This window comes from Agelaius tricolor, unplaced genomic scaffold (genome assembly GCF_023055355.1).
Source record: "Agelaius tricolor isolate 1412-34295 unplaced genomic scaffold, bAgeTri1.0.p SCAF_37, whole genome shotgun sequence".
NCBI classification, from domain to species: Eukaryota; Metazoa; Chordata; class Aves; order Passeriformes; family Icteridae; genus Agelaius; species Agelaius tricolor.
In genome coordinates, this window is record NW_027269297.1 from 121,046 (window position 1) to 148,566 (window position 27,521).

Below are 27,521 nucleotides of genomic sequence, written 5' to 3' on the forward strand. Positions count from 1 at the left end.
AGACATCAGGGCTGATGCTTCACTACAAACAGATTGTCCCATCTGTAAACACAAGCCTGGTGCTGCCTAACCCCCTCACTCAGCCCAAATCAGCTTTGATTCCCACAGGCCCGGGCTCCAGGGGTCCTGCAGAGCTGCATTTCACTGTTGGAGAAAAGAGATGAGTTTGTTTTTGCTGGTCACTGTGAAATCTCACAGGAGTGTAACAAGTGTCCTGGGGGAATGCCTGAGAGCCTCCCAGCTCAGCCTCCTGCTTGCTCTTTAAAGACATTACACGGGGCTTGAGCTTCAGCCAAGTATGTGTGAGGAAATCTCCCTCTGCTGCCAGGCCAGGATGCTGCCTGCATCACAGATCCAAATATTCCCTTCCTCCAGCCTCAGACACTCACACCTTTGGATTCCCAGCCCCCAGCAGTGCTGAGAAAGGGGATCCATGGCTGCAGCCTGTGGGACAGCCCTGTGCTCCCAGGAAAACAGCCCCAGGCTGCCAGGAGAGCAGTGCCAGCACTGCACCGTATCCAGGTCAGGCACACTGCCCAGCCCTGGGAGAGCTGGGCCAGAGCAGGAGGCTTTTCTCACAGCTAGCTGCAGCACTCAGCTCCAGATGTTTCCTCAGCACAGCACTCAGTGTTCAAAGATCTGCAGCAGAATTTTCATTTGGGGATGAAGAAATTCTGCGAGGGCCATTGCAAATTCCTGAGCTGATAAGGAATTCTGCTCTGGAGCTTGAAAAGGAGTCAGAGAGCAGGTCTGGGGAACAAAAAAAACTCATCTCTGTGTGTGCTGAGTCCTTGGTCCTGGACCTTGGTCCCACCACTGAAGGACCTTGAACTAAACAATTTGTGAAGCTGGGGAGAGGGAAGGGGAGTACAAAAAGCAGCCAAAGCTAATATTCAGCTAATATTCAGCTTGCAAGAAGGAACAGAGGCTGGAAACAAAATGAGACAGTCAGATCTCATTCTTCTGACAGCCATTTGGAAACGTCCATCCCCAGCTTTTGCTGATGCCAAACCTTAGCTCAGGGAGGCTGCAAATCACCAGTGTGAAAACCTCCAGCAGGGAATGAGAGAGAAGGAGACCAGAGCTCAGCAGAGAAGGTCCTGAAGAAATCATTACTCAGCCACAGGAGCTACAGCAGCCCTTGGAACAACAGGACAGGCAGATTCAAATACAAGTAGAAGGAAGTTTTTAAAGCACTTACTCGAGAACCTCTCTTGCCAGGGGGTCCTGGTAAGCCTGGCAGACCTGGTGGGCCCTAGAAAAACAAAAATAGGTATTAGTGATGGTTCTGCAACAGAATGGTGCTCCTGACAGTACTTCACAAAGAGAGAGACCCATAACACAATCATTTGGAGAAGACCTGGGGAGAAGAGCCAATTACAGCATCACAGCCAAAACTTCCCTTCAGCTTATGCTATTGCTACAAAGGGATAAAAAGCCACGCACAAAAACATCTGCAGGAGCACGAATTTCCAGAGAGCAGAGACAGAGCATCCCCATCTTCCTGCTGCAGCCTGCATTCCCAGGATCACAGCTGTGCCTTGTGCTTGCCCTCTCCTGGGCCTGTGCTGTGCCACAGGGGTAACACAAGAGTGTCCCAGCTTTGGGTTTTCCTGCTCTGTGTCAGCACCTTGGCAAGGGAAGCACATTGTGTGCTCTAATCTCTGTCAGATGGACACGTGCAGCTCTCGGTGTTGTAGGTTCCTACATGAGTTACAACAAAATCTGTGATTATGTGCAACCCCAGCACTTCATATTTCAGAGCAGCAGGTTATAAAATGTAATAAAATTGGTGTCAATGTTGGAAATTCTTAAATATGGTTCTGTAGCAAAGGAAAGGTCGGGTCATACATGTCAGAGTAGTGGGGATCTTGTAAGAGGGGAGGAACAAAGTGGAGATATCAGGAGCCCAGCTGTGCACTGATCTGAAACAGGTTAGGAAAAAATACTTAACCAACGAGGTTTGAATTTGTTCATCTATTTATTCTTTTTTTTTCCAATGGGCTGGAGAATTCAGATTTCTGGAGAGCCATCTGCAACTCCTAATAACTCCTCAAAACTTCTTTTTCCCCCAAGCCAAACATGTCTGACAAGAATAACTGTTAATTAAAGCCTCTCCCAGAGGATTTATATTCTGGTAGCTTGCTACAAAAGACAAGTTTCCATTGCATTCAGTGGAGACACATGCAGAGCAGGCAGTGAAGGGTGTTTGGAAGGCAGCCTGAGCTCTCTGCCTGCATGGCAGGTCCCAGGAACTGCATTCCACAGGGATGAAGGTGCAGGGCCTGGAGCAGGCACAGGATGAAGCCCATTCTGGCCTTGCTCCCTTCCCACTGGGCCGTCCCTGTGGGATCTCCTCCCTGCCAGGCTGGCCCTGCTGCTCAGAGCTGCTCAGGCTGGTGGTGCCCATGAGCAGGAGCCAAAAAGCTCAAGATCTCTCCTGCAGCTCCCAGGAGTCACCAAGGGCATGACTCAGTGAGAAAAAAATCAACCCAGGAGATCCCTACTCTAAATCTCATGCCCAGGAAAAGATTTTGGAAAGAGAAAACTTGCTTGAACCGTACAGGTAACCAATGGATAATTACTCCCCTGATATGACCAACCCTCCCACATGTAAACAGCACATTAAGTTGTATAAAAGTCTATTATCTGAAGTCTTATCTATCTATTTTAAGAGCCAAACTTGGCACAGTAGAAAAAAAAGTCAAGGAAGGCATAAACAAAAGCCTAGTGTCCTCTGTGCTATCAATTTATCAGCACAACAAATAAATAGTGACTTTCTTCCCTGTAGTGAAGATAACAAGAAAGGTTTGTTTTAAAGGAGCCTGCACAGCAGAGAACAGGTGATGTCCCTCAGTGTGACCCAGGGATGCACCTCTGTCACCACAGGAGCCCCAGCTGCTGCCCAGCCCTGCCTGCCCTGGCCAGGCCCAGCCTCCACAGTGTGGGACACTTCATCTGACCCCTCTGCCAGCTGCTTGGTGCTGGCCAACACAGTATTAGTGCTCTTTGTATTAACAACCCTCATTGATACAGCTGACCCTGATTTTAGCAATATCCCAGTGTTTTAACCTGCCATTGTGCCAGCTCAGGGCCCCGTGCATAATGCAATTATACAGCTGTGCAAATTGACATGTAATTGTAGGGGTTTTTTTAAGCTTCATGTATAATTGTGCTCCAGAATCCCAGATTTTATTAAAAATATCCCCCTGCCCTTTTAGTTGGGATGATAACTATCAAACCACGAATCCAGTGCAACTGAGGCAGCAACAGGTTTAATAAGAGTTTATCAGAGATTAATCCATGTCCTTGATCTCTCCTCCACCAAAACCCATCCCCATTTACACCCTTAGAGGAGGTAAAAGAGGAGATGCAACTGTCTGAGCATGGTGTTCCCCATGTACCAGAATTGAGGTGAACTTTTCCACCTTCCTGCTAACAGCAGCTGCAATTGTACTTGGCTGCTTGAGCAAAAACCTTCTCCAAAAATGTGAGCTGCTCAGAACAGACTGAAACTAACACAAAAATAGGGAGAGAGTTAATACCAGCACTGGAGTGGGAATACAGAGAGAAAGGCTTCTAGCTGGAAAAGCACAGAGCAGCACACAGCTCAGGAGTCCCTGCCATGGTGCTTTGATCTGCCATCCCTTCAGACTCATGTTTCCTTGACTGAGGAGTAGGAGGGATAAGGGGAAGGTGGGATGAGTGGCTCAAAGGCGCCAGGCACTACAGAAACTGCAGAAGGTAAGGATGTGACCACATTTAAATTGAAGCCAGTGAAGGTGGAAGAGGGCTGGGGCAGTGGATGGGCACAGGCAGTGCTGAGAAGTGACACCCTGTGAGGCCACTTTGTATTTATTTGTCCCATTTCTCAGTTCCTTGGTGGCTGGGTTGGATGGGACATGGGCTGTGCCCTCCTGGTGCCTCCTTTCCCCTCTGCCTCTCTATGCCCCAGCCCATGCTCTCAGACAAGAGGCTCAAGCTCAGGGATAAGAGCCCCACATGTCACAGCTGGGGAGAGCAATGCTGGAATTCACTCAAGGCAAATGTGCATCCAGAGGAGAAGGGCAGGGTCAGGGCCCAGCTCCTTACAAATGATGGATGCAGTCAGGAGATGTCTGTCAGTGAGCCTGCACACACAGCTCAGGTCACACAGAGCCTTTGGGGACCTCTGCACTGTCCCTTGGGCACCCCTGGGGAATTCACCAGGAGCAGAGGGCAGTGCTCCAAGGGCAGGAGGGTTTCCTGCTGCTGGCACTGGGGTGAGGATATCAGCGCTCTGCCCCTGCCCTCCCATCACAGGGATGGAGCCTCCTGTGGGAGCTCCTGCCCCTGGCACTGCAGCTCTTGTCTCTCTGGCTCCTTGCCTGCTCCTCCTGCAAACGGATGGCAGAGAACACCCACCCTGTTATCACACAAAGCCAGAGCAGAGATCAAGGAGAAACTCAGCAGCAGCAGCAGCAGACACTCTCTCTCTTCTCCAGCCAAACAGCTGAGCTGTTAACCAGCCTGAACAGCTCCTGAAGCAGCTCAGGGCAGCCACAATAAAGTTTAACCCTTCTCAGTTTCCCACGGTAGCATTAGCAATGACGACCGACCCCACCAAATGATTACAGGATTTATTCTAAGCTGCTGCTGGGAAACTTGCTGCTGCAAAAGGGACTTTTTTTTTTTTAATCTTAGCTCTCTGAGCTTCAAATTGCAAATGGAAAATTAAACATACTTGTCTGAAAGGAAAATACATGGGACCCTGAGGATAAGGGAAATCTTGCCATTTCCTTTTGCTGTTAATTTATACCTCTGCCTCTCCCACACTGTGATCCCCCTTCACTGCTTCCTCTGCCCACAGCAGTGCTGCAGGGAGCAAGGTGCCTTCTGAGCTGCTCCAAACTCAGCAAGGCCAAACCTGCTGTTGAATTAAAGCACACTGAGTGCAAGAATTGGTGCTGGCAATTGGGAAATGACTGCTGAATCACCTTGGTCAGATAGCAAAGGATTCCTGTAATGGTTTCCTCAGGGGTGAGTACTCAGCCTGGCAGCAAAGAGCTGAGATTTCCCAGGAAACTATTAAGCTCAAATTCCAGTGCACACTGACAGATGGACAAATTTACTTTAGGGTATTCCCAATGTATTTCTGTCCAGCCACTAGTGGCACAGCTCTCCTGTGTCCCAGAAAATTCAGTTTCAGAAGTGCAAAACGCTGCTAGGACTGAGGAGAGAAGACAGAACATTCCTCTTTCTCAGGTGTCAATGCCTGTAGTAAAAGTCAACTTAAAAAGGAGTTCAGAAAACACACCAAAAGCTTCTCCCCACACTGGCACCATGTTCTGAGCAGGGAGTGACATTCCCCCTGCAGATAAAGGACCTGAACTGTTTTCTTCCAAGAAGAAAAGAAATATTCCTGCAGGAAAGATGGCCACTGCCACAAACCTACCCTTTAGCCTTGCATGTCTGGGAAGCAGCAGCAAGGACAGCACTGGAATTCAAAATTCCCTGCTTAGGAGAATAGAAGAGGAGGAGAAAAACCCTAATTTTCAACAGCCTGGCAACCTCTCCTCACCTCCCCATCATTGCCAGGCTTCAAAAACTGCCTGAAACAAAGCTAGAATTTTAGGGGGGAAAACTCCCAACACGTTGGTTACTTTCTTCTCCAAGGCAGGCTTATCGTATTAAAATTTGGACATGTCTGAGTTTCAACCAGTGTAAAAACAAAAAGCCCTCATAATTCTGGCAGGAGCTGAGCTGCTGGTGCAGAGCCAGCCTTGTAACACGATTTCCTCACCAGGCACAGATGTTTGCTCTGGGTCTGTGCAACACCTATCACACAAAGGTCCTTGTCCACAACTGGGTTCCTCACAGGGCAGCAGCACAATGCACAACAAAATATGAGTGTTCCAGCTTGATGAAAGCCACTTTTCTGCAGAGACATTTCAGGAACAGGCTCTGCAGGGCACTGGAGCGATCCCAGGCCTTGGAAGGCAGCCTGAAAGGCTGGGAAGGAATACAGGGATCACCTACTCTACTACTCACTTTCTATTTTTAAAAATTTATAAAAATACTTGTGTGTACTTGTACAGTCCTAGATCCTTTGCAGCACATTTACCTCAAACACACTATCAACTGTCTCTCTTCAAAATTAACTTTATTTTACACAAACAGACCTCTCTGATGCTTGGTCATTTGCCTGCAAGATTTCCCTTCTGGGATATTTCCGGTTAAATCACCAAAAAAATTTGATCCAATTATGTGAGCAAGGATAAAAACTTTCCCCATGCATTATACAAAGCATGCAGTCTCTCTTTTTTTATTATTAATATGACTCATTCATTAATAGATATTCAAACACGTTGTGTGTTCCTTAATTTATCATGGGCTGGCAGCTCAAACAGCCTTTTCTGGTGTGAGGAGAACTGGAAATAGGCACTCCATCTATTTTATCTGTGTTTCCAGTCACCTCTCTCCCCTGCCCACTGATTGAATTGGCTGGGATTGTTTCTTTAGGGAAGGAGCCGTGCTCCAAGACAAACTGCTCGTGCAGAGGATGGCAGCTGGAGCAGTCTAGACTGGGGACCTTGGAAACACATGTGCCTTGCAGAGAGGGAGACAGGGAGGGAGGGAGAGGGAGCAGCCTGCCAGGCACCACCACTGCCTCCAGCCTGGGGCCACGGCCAGGCAGATGGAATTGAGGGTGTGAGCCCCCCCTGTCCTCTGGCTGGGACTTTGGGGTGTCCTTGAAAAGCACTCCCTGCTCCTCTTGCCTTAGCACTTCCACAGCCTCTCAGTGATCCCAGCCTGCACATTCAGCATCAGGGGTGGTTTTCTTGCTCTAAAAATAACCCTTAGGCTTGTCAAGAGGCTTGGAGGGACAGAATTGCAGCTTTTTTTATAGGAGGAGAAAGGTCTGACTTGGGGTGTGCTGTGCTAGACCCCAGCCATGCCAGGGAAGGGGTTTAGCACAGCTTTACCTGGCAGGTGTTGCTGGTGGGCAGGGGAGAGGCTACAGCAGCCCCCCAAAATCTCCCTGCCAAACCTGCTGCTGGTCTAGACAAGCAAATGACACCCCATCCACTGGAGGATTCAAACACCCATCACATCACAGCCTTAGTTCAGGAGTTTGACATGCTCACAACAGATACTATTTTCCAGTATGAATCTTTCTTTGGAGGGGGGTTTTAGGCTACTTCCAGCCACGTGCTGGGGTCATGCTGCAGGGCCTGGAGCTCTGGAGCAAGGCTGGCTGAGTTGCTTTGGGCAGTGGGGATGATCCAGAGGGAGTTTTGCCAGCTGCTGAGTCAGTGCTGCGTTACAAACTTCGCACGATATCTGGGTGTTCCTTTTGTTATTTCTCCCCTCCAAAAAAACCATAGAGCTGAGATCCCAAATGCTTGTGGTTATTAATGGTTCCCAAGAAGTTTTTCTTTTTTAAGAACATATTGCCCTCCCTCCTCTAGCTGCTCAGCAAACCCAATGCTCCTGAAGAATTAATGCTCTGCCTGAGTTCCATGTGGGATGCAGCATCTCCGTTTCCTTTTGCACAGCATCCACATGGTCCTTCAAGACAGATTAATACATGGAGGGTGCTGAAATTTATTCCTAAATAAATCCTTTCAGTCCTTTGCTCACACTCCTCTAACCATCAAACCCTTCCTCTATTGTTGGATGGGGCCTTTCTGCACAGCTAAGAATATTTCATTGGTTATTTTAGAAGAATTCACGAAGCCTCAAGTGCAGACACCACACAGCCTGAGTCATCACTGCCTCACACCATGGCTGCCATTGGGATGATCAGGATGAACAACAGTCCTTTTTCTCTAGGTGGAAGGGTTCTGTGGCTGCCACTCTGCCCAGAAATCACAGCCAAGGTGGCCCCAATCCTTGCTGAGCAGGCAGAAGGCAATTCCCCCTCACCACACCTCCTCCTCAGGCTGACAATCTTCTTGAAGAGACCTCATATCAGGCAGCAGCTGGGAAAACCAATTAATCACCTTCTCCTTCCCTCAGTGTGCCAGACAGCAGATGACATTCCCAGCCCTGGCCAGGCTGGGACAGCACTGACCTCATCAGCAGCGGCAGCACGAGGATGGCGCCAGGTAATTACTCAGGCACAGAACATTTATCAGCACTTTACCCTCAAACATGCTCATCTGGCCATGGACGTGCTGCATTAATTTCTCAACATGTCATCCCCATTCTGATATTTTTTCCTCTTTCCCTTCCCACGTCAGAGACATCCAGGGAAGCGTGGTACCGAGATCTCCGAGTGACTCACAGGAGCTGCTGAGCACTGTGTGGCAGCCAGCTCCAGCCAAGCCATAACCTTTCCCTCCCCAAGCCCTGATTTTGTTTCCAGCAGTCAAAGAGAATAAGGCCAGACAGAGCCTCAGAAAGTTCTCCTTTCCCTCGGTTCAGGACTCCAGTTGTTCTCAGACAGGATGGAAAAATCCTGCCATCTCTTCCCTCAGCCCTCCACAGCCTGAATCCATTTCTTTGCTATGATTCACAAGCCTGAGAGAGATTTTCCACTCCAGTTCAATAATAAGCTCTTTACATTGCAGGGGCTTAGAGCTTGGTCACCCTCATGACACTTGAAGAGCAAGAAGGTGGCAGAGGTCAGGATTGTGGTGGGCTTGGAGCAGGCATCCAGATTCACCCCTTAAAGCTAAGAGGTGTTTTAAGGGAAATGCACAACTGCTGGATTTCTTCTCTTGGAAATACGCCTGAAATGACTCTCCACAAAACACAGAAGCCTGCCCAAAGATCAAATTGATGGAGCTTGTTCTGTCTACTCAGGGATTTAGCAAAACTTCTCCAAGCAGCAAGACTCCATCAGGGATGGGTGCCTGTAGCCCACGCTCAACCCCTGCCCAGAATCACCTTCACCTCTCCCAGGGGCAGGAACCTGGGAACAAAACACCACCCTGGGTGACTCCATACCCAAAGAACAGGGAGAGAAATCACCACCCAGCTTTGAGATGGGACAGGAGGAAACACAAACTGCTCATCTACCACTGAGGACCTGGGGAGACCCAACCATTCCACTTTGGGTGTTACTTGCACCAAGGAGCAGCTCTGCAGAGACAAGTGCTGGTAATTCCTTACACCAGCCTCAATATTTCCATTTTAAACTCTTCTTTCACTATTTTAAGAAGTCAGCTATAAAAATTCCCTCTAGGCTGGATCTTGGCAACAAAAGGCTCTGTCTGGGAGAAACTTATTTTACATGTACAACCCCTCTCTCCTATTGACAGTTTGGGTTGGAACACCAAATCCCCCTAAAAGTTGGCCAGTTTAAAGATCATGTTTGCATTCTCAAGTTTGGAAAAAAAAAAAAGAAGAACAGCCAGCAGATAATTAGTGGGGCCTGAGTGCTTTTAGCATTACAAAACGTGTGTATGCTTTTATAATGGCCAATATATACAACCTGAAAGGAGTTATTTTTTATGTGGAATGCAGTAGTTAAATTTATAAAGGAAACTTTTTGCATGTTTTAAGTGCAGGCTATGAGAAATAAAAACCAGAACAAAACACCCAAGAAAAACTTATACCATAAAAACAAATGAGACTTTGTTTGAAAAAATAAATCCTGAAGCCATCTCTGCATTTCCATTTGCTGGAACAGGGCACAAATCTTTTCTAGATTTGTGAATATCAGATACAAAACAAATTAATAACAAGTGCCAAGAAATAGTTAACTTGAGGCATGTTTTTAAAGCATCTGGGTTTTCTATGGAAGATGACCAGAGATAAAGCAAGGGTGTGGAAGATAGCGCCAACCTGGTCATTAAAATTTTAGCCAACAATTTAAAGGAAAAGAAGGTGGGATTTCTCTTTCCTCCCTCCCCTTTCTTTTAAAAAATCTGACATAAAGCAGCAACTTTAACCACAAATGTTTCACGGCATGCACCATCACTGAACACTCAGGTTCAAACTGAGATTTATGCTGAAATTGTGATGATCAGGAATGCAGCAGGGCTTGGCTGCCACACTTGGATGAGCTTCACAGAAACCCTTGGTGCTTGTGGTCTGCCAGCCCTTGAGCCGAGCTGTGACTGGGAACAGCCACCACGAAGAGCCTGAACCTACCTGAGGTCCTCTCTCTCCTTTCGCTCCTGGAAATCCCAGTAAAAATGGAAACGGAGTGGGTCCCAAGGGGTCAAAGATTTGATAGCCATCTGTGGCAGCTGGGGTTGTGAGGTTGAAGGCCCTGGCTCTGGAGCTGGGCCGGGCAGAGCCCAGGGGTGGCTTGGTGTACACCAGAGGGATGATGCTGGGATCCACTCTCCTGCTGGGGGATGGCTTCTTTGGGAAGGGCCCACGGCTCGGGTTCTGCGGGGTTTGCTTCAGGGTAACCAGGTGGACACTGCTCGTTGTGTTATCAGTCACCCTCCTCAGTGGCTTTGCAGTACTGAGCGCTCCAGGGGGCTCAGTGGTTGGTTTTTGGTTGTTCTTCTTTTTGGTCTCTTGCTCAGACTCCTTCCTGCTGGCCGTGACCAGGCTCTGGCTCGTTGGTGGGGCCCTTTTAGCAGTGGGAAGGGGAGTTTTGTCCCTGCGTGTGCTGGGAGTGGGCTGAGACACCCTGAGGGTTGTCCCCACACCCCGAGGGGACTGGGTGGGTACCTGTGGTTTGGTACTTGACACAACAGGTGGGGCCACTGTGACCTTGGTGGCTTTGGTAGTCAGTCTTGGCCGTGATGGTGGGGTTGACAGCAACGTGGGGGTTGTTGTACCTGAACCCCGCGTCTTGAGGGGCGCAGTGACCCTGCCAAACTCCAAGCTTGGGGCAGCAGTGGTCAGGTTTTTCAGACCCTGCAGTGAGGGCTCTGTATGCTGTGGGGTACTGGGGGAGGCACTGGGATCCCTGGGCAGGAGGGGGATGAGAGGGGGCAGGTTTGGCCGGTAGGTATCTGCTTGCCTGCACTGTTTTTTCAGGTATTTACAGTAATGATGAGCTGCCTTGGCGGAAGGATAAATATCAAACTGGCAGATGGCTCCTTCAAACTGCACGGAGTGCTGGCTTATCTTCCCAAAGAGGAAAGATCCTTGTGGATCCAACGCCTCGTCCTTTTTAAAATGCAAATCCGCATGTACTCTGCGCTTCCCACAAGAAGTAAATAAAGTGACAGTCTGGCCACGAATGTTGATGGCCATGTTGTGCCACCGGCCATCGTGGACATTGTAATCAAAATATACAGAGCGCTTGTGGCCCACGTACACGATGATCTTCCCAGGCACAAACTGGACCCCCAGCTGCAGTTTTTTCTTTTTGCTCCTGACAGCAAAGAGGAAGGCGTTGTTGATGCGGTGGGAGCAGAGGCTCAGCACCAGGAGCAGGTCGGAGCTGGAGCCTGCGGGGAGCAGGGCGCTGAGCGGGGCTTCCACACGGGCTCGCTGCGTGAAGATGACCCCTGATTTGAAAGGAATGACTCCTTGAGGAGCTGCACGGGAGGAGGACCATCCACTCGATGGCCTTTTCCCTGACAGGCCCAGTCTTTGAAGAACATCCACATCTGAAAGGGAAGCACAAAGGTTATGTGAGGTGCTGGATGGTGTGCAGGGAGGTCAAACTAATCCATGAACAAAGGCAACAGGCTACAGGAAATCCCAACGTTCATATCTAATCCCACCCTCTCACATGTATATTCCCATAACCAGCATGGAGAGCTCACAGCTCTTCTCACATGGTGTGAGGAGCAAGTTCATGCTCAACGTGATTACCAGCAGTTGCCAAAATGCATCAGCTCCATGGTGCATCTGGTGAGTTCCCCTGTCCCACCAGGGACCAGCTCAGATGTTCTGGAGGGAGCTGACCTCACTACAAGGAAATTTCCCACTGAGCACCCCTAGTCCTCTTCCTGGGATTTAATTCTGAGTACTGACCACATAGCTGGAAAGGAATTCGAACAACAGATTGAGCTGGGATTGCAAAATTTTGTATCCCCAGAGGGCAAGTAACAAAACTTCCAGAGGAAGCAAAAGCCTTGTATCTGTCTCTCTCCAAGCTAGCAAGCAGCAGCTTTTGATCTTTGGAGAGTTTAGGGAAGTGCAGGTGCCTCCCAGCATGAAAAACATTACACCTAGATTGCAGTGAGCTGCTCAAGGTCCTCAACAGCAGTACTTTTTTTTTTCCCAGCAGATCATCTTACAGCAATGAATTATTTTAATAGGTTGGAACCAGACCTGGTTTGTGAAGAGCTCAGAAATTGGTTATGGCTGCCACTGAGTAGTGGAGGTGAGATTTGCCTCCTGTATAATGTCACCTAGGAGCCAGGTGCCTTGCTCAAGCCGGGAGGAGAGGGGCTGATGAACAGAGGACCTTTCTTCCCCAACTCCAGGAGGAATTTGCAATGGACAGACAAGCAGAACCCCCTGCCTTCCGCCCCCGAGGTCTATCAGGAGTCATTCACAGCTCAGATTAGCAGGCACCAGCAACACAAACTGGGGCCAGCTGGCAGCAGCCTCAGCTGAATTATTTAGGAGAAGATGCCGAGGTCTACGTGAGCAAAGCTGCAAAGGCAAATGTGCCCAGACCTGAAAAAGGTCCTTGTTGAGCAGCTAAAGGAGCTCAGCCCAGAGGAAAAGGAGGCTCAGGGGAGAGCCTCTCACTCTCTACAGCTCCCTGACAGGAGGTTGTTCTGCTCCCAGGTGACAAGCAACAGGATGAGAGGAAGAGCCCCTCAGGTTGTGCTGGGGGGTGTTAGAATGAAGAGTAGGAAAGGCTTCTTTACCAAAAGATTTGTGAAGCATTGGAATGAGCTGCCCAGTGAAGTGGTGGAGTCACCATCCATGTAAGTGTTCAAAAAACATCAGATGTGGCCCTTGGGGACATCTAATGGTTTAGTGGTGGGCTTGGCAGCCCTGGGTTAACAGCTGGGTTTGATGATTGTAAGGGTTTTCCGACCCAAATGGCCCTGTTAAGGTGTTCATGGTTCCTGTGACACCAGCACTGGTGACAGTGAGCTAGGAGAACTGCACCTCCTCCCCTCTTCCTGCCCAAATGCCATCCCCACCACTCCTGGACCAGCCAGATCTCCCATCTCAGTGCCCTTTGGGGAAGCCAGTCAGGGCTGTACAACACAAATGCCAATGTTGCAAGGCAAGAATTTAACACTCAGAAAGGTGGTGGTGCCAATCATGGCTGACACCATGGAATTGCAACTTTTCTAGATTAAAAGTAAATCAACAGTCCTCCAAAGGAAAAAAACCAAAAAACACCTAGCTCTTTTTCTAAAGGGGCCTTGGTATTCAGCTGCTTTCACCCTTAACTATTAAATATTCTGCACAGAACACAATATTTGGAGAACTGACACATAAAGAGCCCCTTGGTGCTGGCCAGAAGGGTTGTAGACTCAAGCAGTCTGAGACCTGTAATGCTGCTGGCCAAGGAGGGAGGAGAATTATGAGAAAACCTCTGTTCCTTGACTTTGGCAAAAACCTCGGCCATTTTTGTTTATTAAGAACAAGTCAATCAGTATTTACTTTGCCTGAGTTTAGCTTTATTCCCACCTTCCTTTTATAAAGCAGCTTGACTCATTTTCTAGCAGACACTACCCTGGAGAAGGTGTGTCAGATGTAGAAAAGGATGGAAATGTTCCCACTCTGTGCAGAGGGGTAATTTACTGCACAGCATGTCCAAGTGTTAATGACAGCATCTCTCCCATACTCTGAAATCCTTGGTGCCCCACTGGTTCTATTCCATATTGTCCAACAGGGCTGTCTCTCAGCAGCCTTCCCCTCTCTGCTCTGAGCAGTGTCTTCATTCTGGATAATCTCCAGGGCTCATGAAACACCAAAGGCCAAAGCCTGGCTTTAGTGAAGTGAAGTGGGACCTTTGCCACAGACTTCAAAGGCATCAGGATTTATCCCTAAGAAAATAAATTTACCACTTAAGCAAGCAGCTCTTCTCCAGCTTCTAATTTCTACGTGTATTTTTAGGTTCTCCCTCAGAGGCAGACAGGGCTGTCTCTGCTAGAGATGCTGCATGCTCTAGGAGTTATTTATTTGGTAGCTGCTCTGCAAAGACCTGAGGATGTTTCCATGCTCAGAGGATGCTGCTGCTGCTGCTGTTTGCAATCCCAATGCCTCGTTAGCAACAGCATCCAGGAGTGCTGAAGGGAAAAAAGCACAACCCAAACACTGCTCTCCCTCAAAAGCCGCTAAGGTGGAGCCAAACTCTGGTGCCCACGCAGAATCCCAATAAAGCATCCTCCTGCAGGACACACATGTGAACTTTCCAGCACCAGGTCCAGGCACAGAGCTCAGGGCTCCTCCTGTGCACCCAGCCCATCTCCTGTCCTCTCCTCTCCTCATCCTGCTGTTGTCCTGGGCTGTTGGGTCACATCTCCTGGGATACGGGATGTCATCAACCAGTGTGAAATGCAAGGTAATTCTGACTTCCTGAAGCAGCTCCAAGTTTAGCAGAGGATTTTTTTCCCCTTCAAACTTTTTCCTCTGTGGATTTTTCCATCAAAACACATTATTTAAAAAGAACATTCACTTAGAGCTGCCTGATCCCAGGTGCCTCAAAGCTAATAGCAACATTACTGTAGCAACATTTGAGCAACTGGGAAAAGCTCTTCTATCAGACTCTGTGCATGAAGTGAGACACACAGAGATTCCTGAACAACCACATGATCGCCTCTGAAAAAGGGGAAAAAAATTATTGTTCTCCTTCCCCTCTCTTTCTTTCCCTCCCCCTTTCACCACACAAAAAGCTGTACAAGAAAAAGAAGCCAAAAGGCAGGAGAGGAATAACTTGCAGCTTCCCAGATTCCAACAGCCAAGATGTGATGCCCACAGCTAAAACTGGGTTGAATAAGTGCAGCAGTTCCAAAAGTTACTGCCCAGACCTTTAGTCAGCACACAACAAATGAACTCACCTCACAATCTTTTGGATTTGTAACACTTATGGAAAGATCATCCCCTGTGCTCCCTGATTTTCCAGCATACAGGAAGGCTCCTAATCCTTAGAGTAACATCCAGAGTGTTTTCAAAATCCCACAGCATTGGCTGAATTTCACCCTCACATTGCCCTGTGAACAAGTTCTTACTGCTGCTGAGTCTTATGTTTGAAAATCCTGGGTGATAACACAGCCCCAAGTCACCCATGTTTTCCGGCAGCCTTTACTTCCCTGGAAGGTTTTGTTTTCTGGCACCCAGAAGGAAATGCTCTCTCTCACTGTGTGGAAACCAGGCAAGTTTTTCAAAATTCTTTTATCACAGAGAAAGTATCTCAGAGGGGAGCTATCAACTACACCAAGGTAAGCACAATGAGAGTGAAATGAAAGAGTTTGCTTTGGGTTGATGGTAACAAAAGACACAGCCCCATCCCATAATTATCTTAGGAGTAAAATGATGGATAGAGGTGAATCTAAGCAGCATATTACAATCTACTTGAAAAGCAAGATGCCAAGACACAGTATTTGTTCTGCCTCTTTATGAGCTGACATAAAACTTGCTCTGAAAACTGCTTGACTAAGTAATTCAGCCAGATGTTCACCTCCTTTGCATGGAGGCAGAATTTGGAAAATATTACATTTTTCAAAATTGCTGATGGCAGGGATCTATTCCCTCCCTCCTGTAAAAAGTGGTCCATGGGCTGGCTGACAGCTGAGTGCTGACCAAATTTTTATTTTTCCTTCATGTTTTAGAGACTGAGAGGAGAGCCCTGGAGCCTGCTAGTCCACTTAGTGTTGTCTGCTGACAGCAGGGGAAGCTGTTCACTTCCAGCAAATACCCATGTAAAGCATCCATGTGGGAAAGGTGTTGCTATTTTGAGAGGAGAAGGCTCCTTTTCAAACAGATATTGCAGAGATGCTTAGCACCCACTATCGACTGCTAAAGATTAATTTTTTTTGTGTGTTTTTGTTGCCTTTCAAGTTTTAATCTCTTTTGTAGGGTCGTTGGTTATTGTACCTCAGCCTAGTCCTGCTCCTGGCAGCACCAGGGAGGTGATGCCTGGAGAAGGGGTGTGAGGCCAGGCTGAAGGTGTCACTCCCCTATAGAATATTCCCTTACAGCACAGAGACTGAACCAGGTGTAGCCATTTTATTGTCAATCAACCCTGTAGGATTTTCTGCCCTTAAATTTGCTCTTATCTTTAGAACTCACATTATTTCAGTATGTGACATCCCCTGTGCTGGCAGAGGTGCCTGGGGTGCACCAAAGTGACGGAAAAATCTGCCAGAGACATTTAATTTCATAAAGTCCCAGTGTCAAGGGGCAGTTTCTAAGAGCAGTTAACTCCTGGCAAGTGCAGGTGGATGCCAGTGACATTTTAGACACAAAGTGCTTCACTCCCACCCGTTCCACCAGACAGACAGGCTCTGAAAATCCTGTGGGACATGTAATCACCTGTACAAAACCTGGTTCCTTTGCCAGCTCTTAACTGCACTATCTATATCATGTGTATTGAAACTATCAGCAATAAATGCATCTGGGCTCAGACATTGATTGTTCAGTTATAATCCTACACTGGTACCAAAGCACTTGGCTTTTGCTTTTGTTGAAAGAGGAAAAATAAAAAAAGTGTAGTTTACCTTCAGAATTTCCCTGTGTGAATCCCAGGAACCAAGTAAAACACAATATTGTCCAGAGAAAGCAGAATCCCCTGAAAATGGAAGAGAAGAAAAAAAATAATGCATTTCTACAACAACAGTAACAAACCCAATTCCATTGTTAAAGGTCTTCTCCTCGATCCCAAGTCCAGCAAAGGCTGTGACAGTGCCAGCATGACTCCAGGAAGCAGATCCAGGCTGAGACCTTATTTTTCTGTTTCAAAGCCATCCAAGTCCCACTGAACTTAATGGAAAGGTTTCCCAGGGGAATTAGGAGCCTTGAACAAGGAGCAGCCCAGTGTTTTGAGAGGCAGGGCCATCACTGCTGGGTCTTTGCTGCTGCTGCTGCTCTTTGGCACTCAGCCCACCCGGGACAGACCACCAGAAATGCAGGGGAATGGAGAAACCATTCCAAGCTGGGAGGCCCAAGAACCCTGCCAGGAGTGCACATTCAGGGCTGTGGGGACATGGGGAGGAAATGGGCTGGCACTCAGTGCCCTGTCACCTCAGCAAACACCCCCGAGGCCTCCTGCTTTACTGTGTGCTTAACAATGTCCTAAGCATGAAAAACCCTGCATGGGTCTGTTCCTCATTTTACACCCAGGTGCAAAGGTGGGGGCAGCTTCTCACCACTCAGCACCCTCTGCTGAGCCACCGAGAGCCTTCTCACAAGCCTGGCATGGCAGGAACGCTTAGAAAATGGGAGATCCACAGACTTCCAACCCTGTGCTCCCACAGACCCTTCCATGCCTGAGAGGGAATTTGACAAACCTCTCTGTTAGCTCAGCTTTAAGCCTTCAAGTGCCATTGAAAACAGCAGCTCAGGGGAAAAAACTTTTACCAGAAAGGTAACTAAACCCCCCCTTTTCCCCCATCAGCTTCCTTGATTTGTAGCCAGCTAAAGAACATGGGAAACTCCTTGGTTAGGCTCACTAAAAGCTGTCAGTGGAAAGTTTGAAGATTGAATTCCCTCATCTTCAAGACAGGATATTTAACAGCTTCATCAGCAGAGGCTGCTGGAAGAACAGACAGAAATGTAAACTACAGAAAGTGCTCAGGCAGGAGGCAGCAGTGTGGGACACCCACAGGCTGGTTGTCACCTCAGCCCAGCCAGTGTGAGCACTGGACTGTGCAAAGCCAGGCCAAAGTGCTCCTCTCTCCACATCTGATGCACAGGTCATGAATCAAACCAGTCTTCTCCTGCCATCAAGCCTCAGATTTAGCCCAAGAAATCATCCTGAGACAATGTATTACCCTGGCCAATCCTCACCCAGTGCAGCAGACCCTTCCCAGAGCTAAAACAAAGCCACAGTGATTTACATCAGTGGGGAAACCTGGCCTTGAATGTAAAAATCCATCCAGGAATCCAGCCACTAACTAATATTTTAAGGCTTAAAGAGATAAAATCCTGGACTGATCCCACATACACTGGGAAAGAAATGAGCTGAAGCAATCCATGCCCTCCTTTGCTGTTTCCATCACCCTGACACCAGGCTGCACATTTCAGGAGCTCTGGGAGTGCTTTAGTTTATGGAAGAACAGCCAGGAATAGCCCAATCCTGGTGTTCTTTTGCCATGTCCTACAACCAGCCATATCCTAGCCAGGAGACCCTCACCATGCTGCAGAAATCTCCAGCTGGGGAGCCCTGGCTCTTTTCTGACAGCTCCATCCCTTGGGATGCTGTTGGCATGGAGACACTGCTGAGCCCAAGGAGAGCTCCTGCCCCAGCACCTCCAGGGAGTGGAGGAAGGGAAGCAGAACAGGATGATTCTTCATGGCCACCTCTGCCAGTATTTTTTTTTTTTTTTTGGCATGAGAGAGGCTAAAATCCACTTCACAAGACAACCTGAATGTCTGTGCTCATCCCCAGAAGAGTTTAAGATGTGGACACAATTCCATGGAGCAAAGATCTGACTGGGTGTCACCAGCTTGACTGCCTGAAGAGAGCACAGGAGGGCAGGGAAGGGGATCAGCAGCAGCAGCAGCACTCCCAGGTGTTGAGAATCTGTGATCTGGTGAGGATCAATTTGTGCAGCCACTGCCACTCACAACGCTCTGAAGCCCACTTTTTGTTTTTATTGAGGGGTACCTTCACCAACCAAGCTCCCTGTGGATTGGCACAATGAGGAGAACAGGTCTTGGGGGAAAATCCAGCACGTAATTTCGTTCCAGTGACACTCCTGGGCTGTGAAGGAGTCGAGTGCACAGTGTGGGATCCAGCTGGCCCCAGCCCCGCTCCTGGACCCCTCACATGGCCAACACCGTCAGAGCTGAGAGCGGGGCCGGGTGCCAAAACACTGCAGAAAAACACTTTGGCAAAATTCACCAACTTAATGGAAAAAGCAAAAGCAGCTTCCAAATGGCAGCTGTGTGAGTGATGGGGCTGTTAATTATCCCAGGGTTTTTAATGCAGGCTCTTTTTCCGTTACAGCTCTGCAGCCACAGAGCTGCACAAGCAGTTCGAGTAGCAAGAGTAAAGAAGATTTTTCTCCTTATATAGAGCTATCAAACCCACCTTGCCTTTATCTCAGCTTCCTCTCATGAGCAGTCATTTCCACTCTATCAAGAGACACCACTAAAGGCGTTTATTTCTTTTATTCACAGGCTCTGTGAGTACCACAATGAGGATCCCGGAGAAGAGAATGCTCAAGAGAGAATTTAGAGCACCTTCCAGTGCCTAAAGGGGCTCCAAGAGAGATGGAGAGTGACTTAGGACAGAGGCATGGAGGGACAGGACAAAGAGAAAGGCTTTAAACTGAAGAAGGGCAGATTTAGAATTGACATTAGGAAGAAATACCCTGTGAGGGTGGTGAGGCACAGGCTGGCCAGAGCAGCTGTGGCTGCCCCATCACTGGCAGTGTCCAAGGCCAGGTTGGACAGGGCTTGGAGCAGTCTGGGACAGTGGAAATGTCCCTGCCCATGGCAGGGGATGGAATGAGATGAATTTTCATGGTCCTTTCCAAGCCAAAGCACTGCTGCAGCCCCTGGGTGTAGAGGTGCCCCAGAGCACACATGATGTAAGCTCACATGAGCCTTTAAAGTTTTCCAATGCAGACACCAACTCCCTTTATAGCAAACTGAAGTTACTGACTGACTACAGCTTAGTTTTACTTCCCTGCTTTTGGCAAAGTCCTGTGGATCAGTCCACGGGAGCTGCCCAGTGCCAGGAGTGCAAGGAAAAGTACAACTGAGAGGGACAGAGAAGCACAAACCCCCTCATTCCCTTCTGACCAGACAAGTGCTGGGATGGAGCCCTGCACTGAATGAAGGACAGCAGGAACACAACAGCCTTCAGGGTAAACTTGGTCACAAATTATCCTCGAGGAAGTGACAATTTGACAAAGCTGAGGCAACCTGTAAAATAATTGTGATCAGCTAATTCACCACTGTTTCTGGAACTGGTTTGGAACAATTTCAGCTTTTTTTTTTTTAATGAAAGGTTTGCCCTGACTTAAAATAAGAAGTCCAAATGATTTTGATATCTTGTTTAGATGATGGGTTGAAGATGGAGGAAATATTTCAAGGGCCCATGGCAGCATTTAATTTTTATTTTGTTTTCTCCCTCATTTACAGCGGAGAAATGGCTTTGAAATTGCAAACGTTACTGCAAGGTGGAAAAACAATTCCCCCACCACTTTTCTCCACTCAGGTGTATATTCTTCCTGTTCAAAAGACCACAAAGCCAGCTGGAGGCTGAAAATTGCTTTTCAAGAAAAGCAAACCTGCATTTCTAGCTGTAGATCAGACTGTATCTTAAAAAGGAGAAAATGCATGTGTGGCTTAAGATGCTTTGCACATGACTGGAGGTGATATTCTGTAAGTTTTGACAAACAGGAAGCAAATCACAACCTATAAACTGAGGCTCAAAGTTGTACTGTGCATCGATTCCATCCCAGCTTTTTGGGGTAGAAATCTTATTTTGTACCAGCAACCTCCTCTGTGGAGCTTCTGGGGCTTCTGGAAATGATGGTATTTCTCCACTCCCCCTCAATTTCTGGCAAGAGCAATGGAAACACACAACTGTGTGGATGTCCCCATATTGACCCTGCTCAGTCCTTTGCTGGACCTCTCCTGCAGTATAAATGAGGTATTGACTTACACCTCCAGGCAAAGATTTTGTACACAGGCACTGCTGCAAACCTCAGCTTGATAAGAGCAAAGTTTCTGAAACATCTGAAATACTATTACTTTTCAATCCCCATTCAGCAGCTACATTTTTAAGGAAAAGTATTGAGCAGGCAAAGAGATATGGCCCCTAGAAATCCATTCTTCAGGTCATTTAAAAATACTAAAAAAACAGAGTGGTCTAGAAAATGTCAATATTAAGTAAGGAAAATTGAAATCCCTATCCCTGGAAGTGTTCAAGGCCAGGTTGGATAAGACTTAGACCAACCTGGTCTGCAGGAAGGTGTCCCTGCCCATAGCAGGAGAGCTGGATCCATAAATCTTTGCTCATCTGGCACCTACAGCTCCTCTTAGGGCTTCTCCAGGAGGGCCATCCTGACCTGCAGGGCACAGAGGTGGGGATGAGGCACCACCATGGCCAGGGTGACCTCACCCCTTGTCCTCTCAGGGGTTTAGGTTGGCACCAGCAGACAGAGGACTGAAAGGTCCCCAATTGATGGTTCTTGTCCTCCTGAGTGGAGCTGGAGCCTGTGCACTCCCTGCACAGAGCTGTCCCAGGGCTGAGCTGCTCCTGGGGCCAAACCTGCTTCCCCACACGAGAGATGCCAGACTGATAGGGCTCAAACACCCTGCAGGCAGCTCCCAGCAGCTCTCCACACTGGGGGATCCTTCCTGGGAACCCATCACTCACCTGCCCTTCGCTCCCCATCCCTGTCTGTCTGTCTGTCTGTCTGTGATATTGGCTTTGCTGCTGTGTGAAGTGACAGCACTCAGTGCTGGCCCTGGCCTTTGTGTTCTCCAGTAACTGGAGCCCTCCACAAACAGAAGTGCTAAGCCTGGTCTGTCATCTAACTCCTTTTTTGTCCTTCCAACAAACACCTTTGCATTCCTTCATTTTGTGAATGGGGTTTGGCAGAGCCATATAGAATTCCCCATAGTTTCCTTTTGCTTCAGTAAAAGCGTCCACCATTTCTACTCATGTCCCCAACAAATTGGCAAAGAAAGGGAAGAGGGAAAGATAAACCCCACAAACCCTGTGTTTGTCCCTGAGCAGAGATTTCCAACAACAATCTCACCACAAACCTGGGCAATCTTCAGCCAGTAGCAGAATCTCCATGAACAGAGATGTTAAGCAGGGCAGATTTTAACCCCTCAACCCATTGCAGAAAGGGGATGAAGCTGGAGCTTTATTTTAATAAAGCACACACTCAGAGAGACACATGGAAATGACAGGAGGGTGGTCCTGGACTATGATGCTGTCTATCCCTCATGGGACACATCTCCAGGTGCAATTGCCTCCTCTCTACCCCCAAGCACCCAGCACATACATCATTTGCCACCCTATGGCTGGATTTGTCCAGCAGTGCCATGATCTGTCCCCAGACCACCTGGATCCATGTCTCCCTGCATCCCTTTCAGGCTGTCACCCATCAGAGGTCTCCAGGAGCACCGAGCCTCCTCCATGGCCAGCAAGGGGCACTGGGGCTGAAGGGCCAAAGTCACACAAGCACAATGGAACAGCACCTGGACGTGTGCTCCATGTGCAGTGCAATGCAAACCCTCCCCTGAGTTTTGGGGGGGCCTGTGCTCACTGAAAATCACCCAGAGGGCCACTCTAAGCTTGAAGAGCCTGTACAACTTTGTGCTCTTGTGCTTTTACAAACTTTGGCAGCTCAAGTCTTCCAGCACACTCTGCCACTGCCACTCCTCTCCTGGGGAGCCAGCGCTGCCACTGTCACCTGCAGGTCTCCTGTGGGGCCACCAGGAGCTGCCACCAGCCCTGCTCCAGAGGCAGCTGCAGGAGTGCTGGAACAAGAGAAACCCCCAGTGCCACACGGGGATCACTCCCATCAGCAGCTGTCCCCAGGCAGCAAGGGTGGCCTGGTGACCCCAGGGACAGACAAGCCACGGGCTCAGGGCACTGTCCCCAGGAGCGGTGACCTCAAGGGGACCCTGGAGCCGTGGGATGCACGGCGCTCTGCCAAGGGAATCAAACCCAGCACCGAAATTCCCTCCGGGAGAGGATGCGAAGGGCAGCAAGCGACCTCTGCTGAGGAGGGACCGGAGCAGCACACGGCGGGGACAGGCCAGGGAGCACCCGGGACAAAAGGCGCTGGTTCCGAGGCACCGGGACACAGCACGGGCACATTGCCCGGGGCACTGCCCGGCTCAAACCCGCGGCAGGGCTGTGCCAGCCGGGCACACCCCGGGGCACACCGGGAGCTGCTCTGGCCGCTCCTGGGTCCGAACGGCGCTCGCACGGCTCCGATCTGTGCCCGGGCAGGACCCGGCACCCGGGCAGCGTCTCGCTGTGCCCGTGGGTAGCGTGGTGCCCTGTCAGAGGCCGTGCTGGTGCCGAGTGTCGCTGCGGAGCTGTGTGTGACACGCTGCTCCTGCTCGGTCAAAGGAACCTTTCTCTGCCTGCTCCCCCCTTGGGGCTGCTCCCTTTCTGACGCCAGCCACCCTCGCACGGTCCCAGGGCGGTTCTCCCAGACCATGCCCAGCACGACAAAGGTGTAAATGCGAGATGCTGCAGTTACCAGACCACGCCACAGCCACATCCACGCCAAAATAAATAAATAAATAAATAATAATAAAAAAAATTCCAAACAAAACCCCCGCACCGTAAGAACCCTAAAGCGCCGAGATTCAGCCCTTGCGAATATATAAACACACAGAAAACCGGTCAAGGAGAGCAGTTGCAGCCCCCGGGAAGGGCTCCGGGCTCTCCGTGTGGCTCCACACACAGACTGAGCCTCCAAAGGGAGCTGCCCGCTCGCCCACCCCCGGCTCCGGGTTGGGGCGGCAGCAGGGTGACCCCGGCCCTGGAGGGGGGCTGCCCCCAAACCCCCCGGCCCCGATCCCCCTCTTTCCCCCATCTCCCAGCCCAGCCGGGCACAGGGATCCTGTACACAACTTTTTCAAACTGCCAGGCAGAAGAATCCCAGCCTTTCCAAGGGAGTGTCGGTAAATCATCAGTACATCCGACAACGCAGCCAGCGGGATTAACCCTTTGCGGGATCCCAGGAAAATAACAACAACGGCAACAAAACCGCCACCAACAACGCGTTTAACAATGAAAACAGTAAAATCTGGCCCCGGCTGTGGCAGAAGGGGGACGGGCAGGGTGTGCGCCGGGATCTTTCCATGCACGGATGGAGAGGGAGCAGCGTTTTGTGTGTGCCGAGCACATGAAGAGCACCGTGCCTCAGCCCCCCGGGCTCTCTCGGCTCCCGCAGCAGCACGCAGGTCCCCGTGTCCCCAAAGGACAGGGTGGCAGCAGCATCCCCAGGATGCTCCCAGGAGGGGCTGGGACCCCCCCGTGCAGGCAGGGCTGCGAGGGGCAGCGGATCCGCTCCTGCATCTGCCTGGGGGCTGCAGCGGCCTCGCGGAGCAGCCCCCGGGGCTGGGAGCCGCTGTCCCCGTGCTGGGTTTGGGGGGCCCGGGGGCTCCTCCTGCCCATCCCCGCACAGCGCAGCCCCATTTCCCCGTGTCCCGCTCCGCAGCGTGGCCTCCCTGCCCGCAGCCCCGTTCTCCCCTCCAGAGCGGGAGTTTTCACATCATCCCCTGGCACAGGAATGTCTTCCCCCAGCCCGCTCCCAAATCCCTGCGGCTCCCCGGCACCCCCAGCCCGCCCGGGATTCCCTTCCCCAGCGCCGGGAGTAGCGGAGTTTGTACTCACCCCCTGCCTGCCGCTGTAGCTCTGAGTCTGGAGACCGGCTCTGATTCCGGCTCCATCACGTTTAGTGCATTGTCTCTTTCGGGCAATTTTTGCGGCAATCCATCAGAAATCGGGGGATAAGGCGGTTTGTGGGTACATCCTTCCCAGGAGCTCGGCTCTCTGCCTCGCTAAGGGGTTCGGCTGTGTCACAGACACCCCTGGCCCGGACGGCTCACTCCTTCCTCCTTCTCTTCTGGGTCCTTTTGCTTACACAGATCTTTTAATCCCATTTAACTCCCTCTCGGCAGACTGCAATTACCTTGGAAAAAGGAGAGAGAACACAAAGTACACTCTAGGAAGCCAGGCTGGCCCATGGTCGCTGGATTTCTTGCCTTTTTTTTTTCCTCTCCTTATAAATAGTGCAATTTCTGTGATCTCTGATTCCCAAAGTCCGTGATTTCAAGTGTTTTCTCTTAGCTGTTACATTTTTTGTTGTTGGTTGGTTGGTGGTTGTAATTATTATTTTTATTTGCAATGCAGATGTGCCTCCCACCCCCCAAGGATCTCTCCTCTGGACTTAGAGAGAAGAGGAAAAGGCAGATTTTGAGAAATGAAAATTATTTAAGGATGTCCTTACTGCCTCTCTCTGCTGCCCTCCTCTGTAATAGTGAAGCATTTACGAGAAATTATACAAAATAAATAAATAATTTGGGGGGAAAAAAAGCAGAAGAAGAAGAAGAAGAAGAAAGAAAGAAAAAAAGAAACTCTTTTGGCCAGAACTGCAGGGAAAGAATTGAAGACCCTGTCCAAGCTCCAGGGAGGGAAGCACAGGCCCTTCTGCTGATGGAAATTGCAGCCCCCTGCACTCACCTGTCCAGGAGCCCCAAACTGGCCTGGACCCACCTTATAAAGTACCTGCCATGGCTTTTCCCTCGGGATCAGCGCTTGGTGCAGGCGAGCACCAAGCTGGGAGCCTCTGGATGGGACTCAGGCTTGGAGGAGAAAAGTCCCCCATGGCCCTGTTGTCCTCCTTGAGCTGCTCTGCTTCCCCAGGGCATCCCCAGAGCCCCTCTCATCCCAGCCCCGAGGGAGGGAATCTGCATCCCTGAGGGCAGGAACGGGGCAATGAATTTCCCTATGCGAGCTCCACCAGAACGAGCTGGATCCTAAATCCACTTGGCCAGCTCTGGCAGGAGAGGGGACTTCCACATGTGGATAAAACCTTCATCCCTGCTTCCCCTCCTCATCCAAAGTCCCACCCTGGAGCCACCGGCAGGTCCCTGAGGCAGGTGAGGGCAGCGGTGCCACCTCCTGCCTGCACCCCTGAGTGTCCCTGCAGCCCTGGGTGCCCCTGCAGCCCTGGGTGCCCCTGTACCCCTGGGTGTCCCTGCACCCCTGGGTGCCCCTGCACCCCTGGGTGCCCCTGCAGCCCTGGGTGTCCCTGCAGCCCTGGGTGTCCCTGCAGCCCTGGGTGCCCCTGCCCTGCTCCCTCCCCTGCCAGCCCCTCTGCCTCGGGCACTTACTCTGCAGCGAGCTGAGAGGCTGAGCAGCATCTCCGTGCAACCCCATGGCCCTGGGCATTCATTGTCCCAGCAGCTCACGGCACTTGCTACTTCTTTAAAAATAATAATAACAGCTAAAAAAAAAAATTAAAAAAAAAAGAGGAAAAAAAAAAAACCCACTGAAACAAAGCCCCTTCCTCCCTCCTTCCCCTTCAAGGTGTCTCCTGCGCTGCCAGCCCGGCAGAGGCGGCCGGGGTGAGGGGCCCGGGGCCAGCCGGGGCTCTCTGGGGTCCCCCCAGGTTCAGCAGATAATCCTTCCCCGGGGCTGGCGCGTCCCCCTCGGGCCGGGGCTGCACTCGTGGGTCATGGATGCTGCAGGGATCCAGGAGAGAAGGGCGGTGGGGAGCGGGCGCTGGGAGGAGGGACATGGATGTGAGAGAGGTGGGAGCTCTGAGGCTGCCCTTGTCCTTTTAAATAGCTGCAGCCCGGGGACTCCGGGCTGGCGGGGGTGCCCCAGGTATCCGGTTTCAGCAAACAGCAGCTAATGAGCAGAGATCCAGCCTCCGAGGGGCAGGATCAGCGCTGCCGCCGGGCAGGGGGGCACCCCGGGCACCCCAGCAGCAGGGGAGGGGAGCGCTGAGGGGCAGGGGCTGCAGGGCAGGGCTGGGGACAGGGTAGGGAGTGAGGGACAGGGCTGAAGGGGCTACAGGACAAGGGGACAGGGCTGCAGGGTTAAGGGACAGGGCTGAAGGGGCTACAGGACCCCCAGAACAAGGGGATGGGGCTACAGGGTGAGGGGACTGGGCTGAAGGGGTTAGAGGACCCCCAGGGCAAGGGGACAGGGATGCAGGGTTAAGGGATGGGGGTGCAGGAGCTTCAGGATCCCCAGGGCAAGGGGACAGGGCTGCAGGGCAAGGGATGGGGCTGCAGGGCAAGGGATGGGGCTGCAGGGCAAGGGATGGGGCTGCAGGGCAAGGGGACAGGGCTGAAAGGCAAGGGGCAGGGCTGCAGAGCAAGGGGACTGGGCTGAAGGGGCTACAGGATCCCCAGGGCAAGGGGAAGGGGTGCAGGGTAAGAGGACAGGCTGCAGGGTAAGGGGACAGGGCTGAAAGGTAAGGGGACAGGGCTGCAGGGCAAAGGGACAGGGCTGCAGAAGCTTCAGGATCCCCAGGGCAAGGGGACAGGCTGCAGGGTAAGGGGACAGGGCTGCAGGGCACAGGGCAGGTCCTGCGAGGTGCTGAGCACCCAGCACAGAGCCCAGACCCCAGCGTGGCTCTGCCATCAAGGCTGAGCCACCCCAGGGGCTCCCTCCACAAAGGGGCTCTGTGTCTTACTGCATTATCTATCCCCTGAGATGGGGAAGGGCTGAAGCACCCCACAGCTGGGCATGGGCACTGAACTTACCCACTCCCCATGAGAATACACAAAAATTACACGAAATTACACAGGCACAAGCAGCACCCCACATCCACCCACCAAGTACCTGAACTCGAGGCTAGAGGAGGGTGATGTTACATCACGTTCAGACCAGAAAATTCAAGGACCCACTGGCCTGACTCAGCAATGCAGGCTTTACTCAAAATCCTGACCTCAGAGCATGGCCAGAAGTTGAGGTTTCCCCCATAAATCAGATCTCCTCTATGACATCTTCTGCTACCATGCATGCCAAGGGCTTCTCT

General features: G+C 50.6%; 1 protein-coding gene across 2 annotated transcripts in view; it reads right to left on the bottom strand.

Annotated features, from left to right (window-relative positions):
• The window catches only part of COL27A1 (collagen type XXVII alpha 1 chain), a 145,513-nt gene extending 120,420 nt beyond the window's left edge, over positions 1–25,093 (bottom strand). For both annotated transcript variants that reach the window (XM_071453813.1, XM_071453811.1), the window contains exons 1-4: positions 24,362–25,093; positions 16,536–16,606; positions 10,084–11,507; positions 1,202–1,255 (exon numbers count right to left, since the gene is read on the bottom strand). In XM_071453813.1, the coding sequence (XP_071309914.1) occupies positions 1,202–1,255; positions 10,084–11,507; positions 16,536–16,606; positions 24,362–24,417 (1,605 nt within the window). In that variant the 5' untranslated portion in view covers positions 24,418–25,093. The remainder of the gene's footprint in view (positions 1–1,201; positions 1,256–10,083; positions 11,508–16,535; positions 16,607–24,361) is intronic.
• Positions 25,094–27,521: the final 2,428 nt, after the last annotated feature.